This window comes from Bufo bufo, chromosome 3 (genome assembly GCF_905171765.1).
Source record: "Bufo bufo chromosome 3, aBufBuf1.1, whole genome shotgun sequence".
Taxonomy (NCBI): Eukaryota; Metazoa; Chordata; class Amphibia; order Anura; family Bufonidae; genus Bufo; species Bufo bufo.
The window spans coordinates 289,391,264-289,403,577 of record NC_053391.1 but is presented as its reverse complement, the minus strand read 5'-3'; the positions used below and the strand labels follow the sequence as shown (position 1 = coordinate 289,403,577).

The following is a 12,314-nucleotide window of genomic DNA, read 5'->3' as shown; positions in this document are numbered from 1 at the left end:
ATTACCCCTGTGTTATGGCCCAAACACCTAAACCTCCTGTAGTTAATCAGAAAATGAGTTAGAGTGCCATACCAATGGTTCTAATGAACCGCAGTAGGTCCTGGTTCAGGGGCACAAAGAAAAGCCCATTATTGCACCTGAAAAAGTGTCTGAATACCGGCTAAAAAAAATAATAATAATTAAAACCATCGTTTATGGTCAGTCAGTGAGTGAAAATGTATTTTCTGACTGATGAATATTTTTTTCCATCTAAATATATTAGATATTTCTCTCTAATGTAATTATTATCGCTATTACTGCTGCGTGTAACAGGTATGACTAGAGAAGTGATTCGTATATTTTACTCTATAGATCGTGTATGGACAGGATAGGGACAGCGTAAATTGTAAACTTTACTGACGCTTGTGGTATGTTTGGTGTAACGTATTTGGAGCTGTAATCTAGATGCTGGTAAATGTCTAGTTCATAGCATCAATAAATAGCCTAATTAGCCACAGAGGGGTGATTAGAGGAGCAAATGATCATCTTCTCACACATTTTCTGCAAAGAAGGACCCCCATATGTGACAATCGGAGAGCATATGGGTGAAAGGGGTTGATAGCATGCACAGCAGTCCATATTATCCTTCCCCTGGGGACATGTTCAATCCGACAGGGAGAGATAAGCTATGTCTTTGCCTGTCAGCTCTTCCCCCACTGCCCCCCTCCTTCTCAGCTGGTTGACATCTCAGCCAGCTGAAGGGGAGGGCTGCCTTCTGCTGGCATATCTCGGCTGTGTAACATTCATTACAATCTCAGCTTTAAACAAGAGCTATAGGCTCTTAGAGCATTTAGAAATCATATTGAGGATTAAAGCTGCAGGACCAGTATAAGCAGCTTTGTCACAGCTAGAGTCTTGATTGTCATCTTTAAAACAAGACCAAGCTGGAATCGCTAGCTGTTAAACAGCCTGAGATCCCGCCATCAGTACCTTGGACATGCAAGGTACGTCCTTGGCTACTGAATTGCCACACTGGCAGGGTAAAGGTTAATGCAGTGATAAACATGTGTGCAGGAAGCTGTTAAAATCCCTCAAGCAGCTTAGACTAAATTAAGAAATGTGTTAAACATAATATAACTTTTTTCTTTTGCAGACCTGTATAGTTACACATGACTCCAATGGCATTGACATCATAACAGCCTTAATTTTAAATGACATCAGTCCTTTGTGTAAATATAGGATGGACCTAGTTCTACAGCTGAAGGTATAGTATACAGAACTAGGAGAGGCAATACAATATATTATATTGGAATTGAATGCTTGTAAATCATCCTTTGTCATATATATAGCATTAATTGCTTGTTAATTCCTTTTGTTTTGGTGTCTGCACTCTTCTGTCACACTGTTTAGGTAATATACCGTACTATGCCTGGCACAGAAGTAAAAAAATAATCATTTTGTAAATGTTATTTTATGTTTTTAGATGCGATTTTTTGCATTTTAAGAAAATTTCCAAAACCCTCTTTTTTAAGGACCAATTCAGTTATGAAGTCACTTTGTGGGGCTTACATAATAGAAACCATCCATAAATGACCCCATTTTAGAAATTAAACCCCCTCAAGTTATTCAAATATGATTTTACAAACTTTGTTGACCCTTTTTTGCAGATTTTCCATTTTAATAATTTTTTTTCCTGTAAGGCAGCAAGGGTTAACAGCAAAACAAAGCTCAATATTAATTACTCAGATTCTGCAGTTTACAGAAACGCCCCATATGTGGTAAAAACTACTGTATGGGCACACAGCAGAGCGCAGAACGGAAATAGCCACATATGGGTTTTGGAGGGCCGATTTCGCTAGGATAATTTTATGTCACATTGAAGACCTCCTGATACACCCCTACAGTAGAAACCCCATTTTGGAAACTACGGGATAAGGTGATAGTATTATTGGTACTATTTTGGGGTGCATATGATTCTTGATCGCTTGATATTACACTGTTTGTGAAGCAAGGTAACCAAAAAATGCCTGTTCTCACAGTTTTTATTTTAGTTTTTTTAATGGCATTTATCTGACAGGACAGATCATCTTTTATTTTTAAAGAGCTAGTCGTTACAGATGCAGCGATAACTAATGTCTATTTTTTTATTTATTTATGTTTTACACAATAAAAAGCTTTTTTTTTTATTATGTTTTTGTGGCTCCATTTTCTGAAAGCCATATTTTATTTTATTTTTCTGCCAGTCATGTTGTATAGGAGCTCATTTTTTGCAGGAAGAGTTTGACATTTTCATTTGTACCATTTTTGAGTAATTAAGATTTTTTGATTGTTCAATATTAAGCTTTTGTGGGCAAGGTGACCAAAAAATGGCTGTTTTGGCAGTTTTTATTTTTCACGGCATTCAGGGGGTAGGTCATGTGATATTTTTATACAGCCGCTCGTTACGGACGCAGCAATATCTAATGTCTATTTTTATAACTTTTTTTTTACTGTAAAGTTTTTATTTTTTATTTTTATGAAACATTTTTTATTACATTTTAAACTTTTTATTTTAGTTCCAGTACAGGGACTTGCTGTATTGTACTACATTAAAACTGTCAGTTTCACACTGTGAGAACCAGCCTGGGGGCTGATGGAGAGGCAGCGGGAGCCTCCTCCATCTGCATTCCTCTTATATGGCACAGTCAGTGTTAATTGCAGCATATAAGAGGTTAATCTGCTGATGACATCAGCGTTTACAGCTGGGCCCCCCAATGTTAATCAGACCTCAGCTGACAGCCCCAATCAGGCCCCCAATGTTAATAAGACCTCAAATCAGACCTCAGCTGAGACCCCAATGTAAATGACCCCCAATTAGACTTCTGATAAGAGCCCCATGCCTCTCATCAGCCCCCATATCAGCCATTATGCCTCTCAGCCCCCAATATGCCACTTAGCCCCCATTATCAGCAGTTATACCTCAGCCCCCATTATGCCTCTCAGCCCCCATTATCAGCCATTATGCCTCAGCCCCCATTATGCCTCTCAGCCCCCTCATGTTTTATAAAATAAAAAAACACTTACCTCTCCTGCTCCTGGACACCGCCGCCCCTCACCTACATCGCGATCCTCTTCCTCCTGCTGTCGGCTGTGCTGTGAACTGGCCGACAGCCGAGGACCAGGAAGCATTGAGTACAGAGCCTTCACCACTTCCTGGTCCTCCGGTACTAATGAGCGCTTCCATAATAGAAGTGCTCATTAGTATTTGCCCCATAAGATGCAGGGGCATTTTTCCCCCACTTTGGGGGGGGGGGGGGGGGAATGCATCTTATGGGGTGAAAAATACGGTAGTTTCTCATGAATGGGGCTAGATACTGGGATCTTTTGATCCTTTGTCCTATTCATCCTAATAGATATCTTTTTGGATGAAAAGGATTCTGAGCCTCTTGCCCACGACCGTATGCCCTCCGAGATATACGGTCCGTGAGCGGTCCATATGTCCCTGAGCGGCATTGATCATCAGATGGCCGTTTACATGCACAGATATTTTGTTATACACACCAGCTGTTGGTCTGATTGGACAGAAATTGGTCAGATAATCTGGTGGTGTAATACAGCTCTTACTTATTGAACCCATTCTTAGAAGATTTTCTCCTGACAAATTGTCCTTTATTTTTGTGATAATTTTGGGTCGATATGTTTATAGAAAAAATCCAAATTTTTCCAAAAATTGTAAACATTTTCTATTTTCTATATTTGAATTTATATGCTTTTTAGACAGTGATAACTCACTAAATAGTTATTAACATTCACCATGTTTTCAGTTTTACACAATACAAGCATTTTTGAGTTGCCATTAGAGTTGAGCTATGTTTGCTGAATTTTTATATTTTTATTGATTCGATCCGAATTAATTTGTCACAAAGCGCTTTCTAAATCAGCTATTTCCCGGCATGCAGGGAAAGTGTATCTTGGTGTACATTAGTGTTGATCGAGCACCATAGTGCTCGGGTGCTTAGGGGCTCGGGCCGAACACATCAGGAGAACCCGAGCATTAAACCAGGCACCCCCTTCTCTGAAGAGGGGAGGGTGCCTGGTTTATAGGAAAAGGTCACAAATTGATGGAAACATCACCGAAATGGTTCAGGAACAGCATGGGGAGGATGTCTGGATGCATCTTGGACTCCAAGGTCGCTGCTGGGAACGATGTTGTCCAAGTAGTACGCCACTTTTACAGACTGATAATACGCACAAAAATTAAGATAAAATAGTTTTTAGATGAAAAATTGTTAGGAAACATTCTTTCCTGTATATTTACTTGTGTATAAAGTGCAAGTGCTGCCAAAAATTACACGGAAGAAGCACTCCGATACAACCTGTATATCACATAAAGGAGGGCCTCATTCACATTGTGGTACAATTGTTCATGTAGTGGGACTCCTAAACTCATAAAGCCTATGCACTAAGTGAATGGGCTGCCAAAAATTACAAGGAACCGGCACTACAAAACACCCTTTGTTACACATAAAGGAGGGCATCATACACAGCCTTGAAAAATTATGATCGATGGTCTGCTGGTGACCCTCAAAACCATTTGGAGCAAGTGCCTGCTGATCTGACCATCTAAAATATTATGGCTGCCGCTTTGGTGACTCTAGATAACCTGGGGCTGATCGCACGTCCCCGTGATGGCAACGAGCCATTCGGATGTCTGGCCTATCAACTTTTGATGTTATTGTCAGCGCAAACCATGATGACTATGGCTAACAGGGAATGAGGGTTCGATTCCGGAGAGGGAGCCTGAGAAACAGCTACGGATACCACATCCAAGCAAGGCAGCATGCGCGCAAGTGATCTGACCCTGTAAAAGATTTTAGGTGTGGGCTTGCTGGTGAGCTTACCCTGTAAAAAAATTATATGTGAGGGCCTGCTAGTGAGCTGACCCTGTAAAAGGTTTTAGGTGCAGGCCTGCTGGCGAGCTGACCCTGTAAAAAATTATATGCGAGGGACTGCTAGTAAGCTGACCCTGTAAAAGATTATATGCGAGGGCCTGCTGGTGAGCTGACCCTGTAAAAGATTTTGGGTGCAGGCCTGCTGGTGAGCTGACCCTCTAAAAGGTTGTAGGTGAGGGCCTGCAGGTGAGCTGACCCTCTAAAACATTATATGCGAGGGCCTTCAAGTGAACTGACCCTGTAAAATATTTTAGGTGCGGGCCTGCTGGTGAGCTGACCTTGTAAAATATTTTAGGTGCAGGCCTGCTGGTGAGCTGACCATCTAAAAGGTTGTAAGTGAGGGCCTGCAGGTAAGCTGTCCCTGTAAAACATTATATGCGAGGGCCTGCTGGTGAGCTGACCCTGTAAAATATTATATGCGAGGGCCTGCTGATGAGCTGACCCTCTAAAAAATTATATGTGAGGGCCTGCTGGTGAGCTGACCCTGTAAAACATTGTATGCGAGGGCCTGCTGGTGAGCTGACCCTTTAAAAAATTATATGCGAGGGCCTGCTGGTGAGCTGACCCTGTAAAACATTGTATGCTAGGGCCTGCTGGTGAGCTGACCCTCTAAAAAATTATATGCGAGGGTCTGCTGGTGAGCTGACCCTCTAAAAAATTATATGCGAGGGCCTGCAGCTGAGCTGACCCTGTAAAACATTATATGCGAAGGGCATTTATGCGACAAATAAGCATGTGTTGATATGATAGAAGAGGATAAGGAGGATGAGAAAAGGAAGATTCAACCATATACCCTTGTTCGTGGTGGAAGTGGTGCATGGGAATACAGTGTATTCAGTACCTTATAGACAACACATTTAAAGTGCCTTTATGTTCATCAGCTTTCCTCTGGTGGAGTCGAGAATTCATGGTCAATCATTTTTATAAGAATCAACCTGTCAGCATTTTCAGTTGACAGGCGGATACACTTATCTGTTATGACACCAGCAGCACTAAATACCCGCTCAGACAAAACACTGGCGGCAGGGCAGGCCAGCACCTCCAGCTGGGACACCCAGTAGTTGTAAGGCACTGAGTGATCATTGAGGATGCTGACATGGTCTGCTATGTACTCCTTCACCATCTTCCAAAATTTTCCCCTCTTTGTGATACTAGGCCGCGCATCAGGGTGAGGGTGCTGGCAGAGTGTCATGAAACTGTCCCAGGCTTTGGAGAGTGTTGCCCTGCCTTTGTTGGAACTTCTGCGTGTTTCCCCTTGTCTCCCTTCCTCGGTTGACCAAGGAACTACGGACTCTGCCGCCAGCGTTGTCAGATGGAAATTTTTTGAGAAAATTTTTCAACAAGGATCTTCTGGTATTGTACCGTTTTGCTCGTCCTCTCCACCAGAGGAATGAGAGATGAGAAGTTCTCTTTGTAGTGGGGGTTGAGAAGGGTGAACAACCAGTAATCCATGTTGTCTAAAATGCACATAACGCACGGGTAGCGGGAAATGCAGCCTAACATGAAGTCAGCCAGACTTCGCTGTCATCATCAGGAGGATCATTCTCAATCTCCTCATCCTCTTCCTCCTCTTCTGTCCACCTACGCTGAAGAGATGGAATTGAACTTCCTTGAATACTACCCTCTGTAGCGGAGGCAACCGTCTCCTGCTCCTCCTCCTCCTCTTCATCATCCAATTCGCGCTGAGAAGACAAACTGAGGGTGGTCTGGCTATCACCCTGTGTATTGTCTTCCCCCATTTCCACCTCTTCCACATGCAAAGCTTCGTCCTTAATTGTGAGCAGCGAGCGTTTGAGTAGACACAGAAGTGGGATGGTTACGCTGATAATAGCGTTATCGCCGCTCACCATCTGTGTTGATTCCTCAAAGTTTCTTAAAACTTGACAGAGGTCAGACATCCATGCCCACTCCTCGCTTTTGAATAGCGGAAGCTGACTGGAAAGGCGACGACCATGCTGCAGCTGGTATTCCACTACTGCCCCCTGCTGCTCACAAAGCCTGGCCAACATATGGAACGTCGAGTTCCAGTGCGCGCTCACGTTGTACAACAGCCGGTGAGCTGGCAATTTCAAGCGCTGCTGCAGCATTGACAGACCGGCTTGCGGATTTCAACGATGTTGATGACTTGCGGAAATGTGCACACACACGGCACACCTTCACCAGCAGCTCAGGCAAATTGTGGTATGTTTTTAGAAACCGCTGAACCACAATGCTGAATACATGGGCAAGGCTGTGTCTTGATGTGTCTAAGGTTGCCCAGCTCCAAAGCCGCCACCAAGTTATGGCCATTATCAGACACAACCATGCCGGGTTCTAGGTTGAGTGTCGAGAGCCACAGCTCAGTCTGGTCTCTTATCCCCTGCCACAGCTCTGCAGCGGTGTGCTGTTTTGTCCCCTAAGCATATCAGCTTTAGCCGGCCTGTTGCCACTTCCCCACTGCAGTGCTACACTGCTTCCAGCTACCAACTGATGGCTGACTGGTGCTGTAAGAGGATAATTCTGAGGTGGAAGTGGAGGAGGAGGCAGAGGAGGAAAAGTGGGGGTTGGAGCCACTAACGTAGGTGGTGGCGGAAACCCTGATGGAATTAGGGCCCGCAATTCTTGGCGTCGGTAGCACCTGTACCATCCCAGAGTACGAGTTGCTCCCGGCCTCCACATTCACCCAGTGTGCCATCAGGGAAATGTAGCGTCCCTGGCCGAAAGCACTTGTCCATGTGTCCGTGGTTAAGTGGACCTTCCCAGTAACTGCGTTGGTCAGGGCACTTGTGATTTTAAGGGACACATGGTGTAAGGCTGGCACGGCACACCTTGAAAAATAGTGGCGTTTGGGGACTGGGTAATGATGGATGGCCGCCGACATCAGACTGCGGGAAGGCCTTAGTGTCCACAAGCCTAAGTGGCAACATTTCCATGGCCAGTAATTTAGAAAGCTGCGCATTTAGTGCTTTGGCCTGTGGGCGGGTGGCTGGGTATTTTCGCTTGCATTCAAAGGCCTTGGGTATGGACATTTGGACGCTGCTCTGTGACACGGAAGTGGATGTGGTCGCTGATGGTGCTTGCAAAGGTCCAGGTGTCACCGAGAACATGAATGCCGACAAGTGTGTTGTCTTCCAGGTGCTCGGGTTCGGCATATTGCGGATCAGATTGACAGATAGCTGGGTGGGGCTGGGGAAGACCTGGCAGTCATGGTACACATTGGCACCAATGACAAAGTCAGGGGGAGATGGAAGGTCCTTAAGAATGATTTTAGGGAACTAGGAGAGAAGCTCAAGTCCAGGACCTCCAAGGTACTGTTTTCAGAAATACTACCAGTGCCATGAGCGTCACTAGAGAGACAACGGGAGCTTAGGGAGTTAAATAAGTGGCTCAGAAGCTGGTGCAGGAAGGAAGAGTTTGGGTTCATGGAGAACTGGGCTGATTCTCTGTCGGCTACAGGCTCTACAGTAGGGACGGACTGCACCTTAAGGGCTTGTTTACATGACCCTGCCGTGTTTTGTAGTCCGCAAAACACGGATACCGCCCGTGTGCCTTCGGCAATTTGCGGAACAGAGCGGACATCCCTTTATAGAAATGCCTATTCTTGTCCGCAAAACGGACAAGAATAGGACATGACTTATAATTTTTTCGGGGCCACGGAACGGAGCAACGGATGCGGACAGCAAACTGAGTGCTGTCTGCATCTTTTGCAGCCCTATTGAATTGAATGGGTCCACACCTGAGCCGCAAAAAATGCAGCTCGGATGTGGAACCAAACCACGGTTGTGTGAATGAGCCCTAATGGGGATGGTGCAGCTGCTCTGGGGAGAAAGAATAGTTAGACGGTTGGAGGAGCTTTTAAATTAGGATTTGGGGGGAGGGAGGGAGGTGGTTCAGGGTCAATATAAAAGGCTGTGGTGTGTGCCTGTATGTGAGGAGTGATATGAAGGAGAGTGTGAAAGAGGCAATTCTGGTTGAGGATAGTGAGGATGATGAAACCTTATGAGTGGAATTACAAAAATACTTGGTGTAATCTATAGACCCCCTAAATCACAAAGGAGATAGAAGTTCAACTGTATAATCAAATAGAGCATGCTGCACAGGTTGGTACAGTGGGCATAATGGGAGATTTTAACTTCCCACACATTGAATGGGGTCATGGTTCTGCCTGAACTGCAAAAGGGGGAAGATTCCTCAACTTGCTGCAGGACCACTTCATGGGCCAGTTTGTAAAAGAGCACACTAGGGGCAATGTTCTGTTGGAGCTGGTAATTTTCAATGATGCAGAGCTTGTTGGAAATGTTACTCTTCGAGAAACACTAGGTAATAGTGATGACAATATAATTAAATTCCCCCTGAACTATAAGAAGCAAACTCTGGCTGGTAGAGCAAAAACGCAGAATTTTAAAAAGGCTAATTTCCCTGGGTTGAGGGCAGCATTTCAGGGCATAGAATGGGAGTAGCTACTGTCACATAATAATATTGAGGATAGATGGGAGAGCTTTAAATACACATTGAGTAATTGCACTAAAAAATGTATTCCTTTAGGTAACAAGTATAAACTGCTAAAATAAAACCCCCCTGTCATGTTCGGGTGTGGGAGGAAAACACCACACCGAACATAGGAGGGAAAGGGGTTGTCATATATCTTCTATTTGAAAAGAATCTTCTTATAAAAGAGAGGATAAAAAAAAAATCATAAAAATTATATTTTCTTTCAGGCGGACATAATCGCCTCTAAGTTCTTTTTATCAAGTATCTTAATTTGATTTGTGCAAGCAGTGAAACAAAGGGACAATTGTATATGCGAAATATATAATCGTTTATTATAAAACAAATTATATAAAATCAATACAATTGCAAATCAAATGATGAAGTTAGAAAATAATACCGAAAATGTACCACACGGTGGCGCTAACACACCCCTATCTCACCAGCACAGTATGATTGTCATACTTTTAACAAACAGTGTCATACTTTTAACAAACAGACTCATATACCTAGAGAAACTTAGGATCTGTTTATCAAACAGGTTATAACAATAAACAAACGGATTATACAGGAAAATAATTGTTTTCCTATGACCAATCAAAAATATATGATATTAATATGATAAAATATTCAGCTCGGCAATCAGACTATGGAAAATAACTTTCCAAGGGTTTTAGTCCTCTTTTCAAATAATGTCAGATCTTCCATTAACAATATGCATCTTTGCTAAGAGAATAATCAGCATTATGGAGGCACCTAACACTATATATTCTCACAGTATGGGAACTCTTGGCTATATACAGAGAGAAATATCTTATTAATATCACAAAATATACGGGTCAAAGGTAGACAGAGTTCAGATGGGACCAGTTCTCAAGAATTCTCCTAGTAATCCCCAAAAAATAATCCAAGTTTCTTCTGGTAAAGTTTTCTTTTTGATTGAATGGATGGATCAATAGATCTGTCCTAATGCTCTGTACATGAGTAATTATTCCCCCCTTATCTAAGAATCATCCCCTTTAGATTAGGGATTCCCAATCAGGTAAGGTGGGTGTATTCGCATGCTAATAATACAATGATCTCATGTTAACTCCTAATATGGCATAGAACAAATAATGAAATAATATAATATTGTCCATCTGCCTCCAGTGGTATTGCAGATGAACATCACAATTTTAAGCATTTAAAACTAAATATCTAATAATACATTCACATGACCATCTTGACCTTTTTAATATACATCATTGAGGAAGGTCTTTTCCTGACACTTTTAATTACCTATATCCTGGACTTGTTGGAGTTGGCTGTCTTCTCCTATCTTTTTTAAATATGTGTTAACTTGATGAAAATTTTATATAATGGCTTTGATGCTTGGCATCGAAACTTGTACATTTCACTTATCTACATCCATGAATAATTATTGTTTTGAAATAACATTTACTCTTCTCAGAAATCCAATTAACATAAACTTCAATGTTTCTGTACCTTCTACAATACCTTCTAAATGATAAATACATGGTATAACATATATATAAATCGATACATTGTTACACATTGATAACGCATTATATGAATTATTGATTAAAATATGTTGTAAACTAAATATACCATACAGAAATATATGTAATCTAATTATGAATATATAAATTGAACCTCATACAGCAGGTGTGCATCAAGGATATGAATCCTTATCACGTCATGTCTTATCCATGAAACAACCTTGTTCCCTTCAGACAGACATGTCTGAGGAAGCTAGTTTACTCCCCATAGATAATCTCATATCTTTAGTAATAACTTTTAAATACAATGTCCGTTCATGTTCACAATTATTTTTATATAAACTGAACTTGCCATGAACTCATCTTGGCTTCCTCAGCCACATAATATAACTTTGGTTCAGGCTGATTTTATTCTTAAAGGCAATGAGATGAGCATTCATTTTGGTTATAATGTCATTAGATAATATTGTATACGTATGAAAATGCACAACAGGGTGAGGGAATAAGGCCTGGAAACTAGGAAAAGCAGATGAACACCTCCTGGTAAAACCCTAATCAAAGTCCTGACTAACTACCAGTATGAACAGACCCCAGAGTTAGGTTCATAGACCGGAATACCTAATGTCCTAACTCGCCCTATAGGACCCTGGTACTAATGTCAGGACTGAGACAACCTATTCCTCCAAAAGGAAGGACGAACAGGAGTCTCCCTCAGGCCTTGATACAAATGACAGGGAAATGAAACATTCAAAATAGCCCAAACAAAATACAAAAGGGAAAGAAAACACTTAACTTCAAGTGGCTATGACAGCACCAGGAACTCAGCCGAGATCCACATACCAGCTATCCACAACTCAAACTGAAGCTATAAACTGCATAGCATAGTGGGAGAAACAACAATAAATAGAGAAGGTTAAATTACCATAATAGCCACACCTGGGGAAAGAAGGTGTGGCAAGCACCAGAAACAACACAGACGTTATTTGATCCAAACTGAAAACATGTCAGATCAAACCACAGATCAAACGTCCGTGACACCCCCATGGCTTACAGCTACTGTAAGAATGGCAATAAATGACAAAAAGGGGTCAGTTGTATCTTTTTGAAGTAAGGACGTGGGTGTGTCGCAATCCCGCCCTCTCCCTCTTTCTCCCTCCTTTTCACCCCCACAGTACGATCTCGTGCAACAATAGCCTGGCGTTCCTGGTTGAGTGCAGGGGGGTGGATTCCCTTCATTGCAGAGCACCTGACTTAGCTTTTGAGCTCACATGGTTTGCAGGAGGATCCCGAAAGAACTTGGAGAAGCCGTAAGAAGTTGACAAGAAGGAGTGAACCAGCGGTATACCACTGAGTTTTGGTGCCATTAGTCACGTGGTGCAAAGATGTGTAAAGACGTGGTGAGCCAACGGTGTAGCTGACTTATCGGCGTGGTGGTGGA

At 42.6% G+C, this 12,314-nt stretch overlaps 1 protein-coding gene across 1 annotated transcript in view; it reads left to right on the top strand.

The window, feature by feature from the left end:
- Nucleotides 1–12,314, top strand: part of ITPR3 (inositol 1,4,5-trisphosphate receptor type 3) — a 605,308-nt gene that overhangs the window by 413,119 nt on the left and 179,875 nt on the right. The window contains 1 exon segment of the mRNA XM_040424182.1: nucleotides 1,133–1,243. Within this exon segment, the coding sequence (XP_040280116.1) occupies nucleotides 1,133–1,243 (111 nt within the window).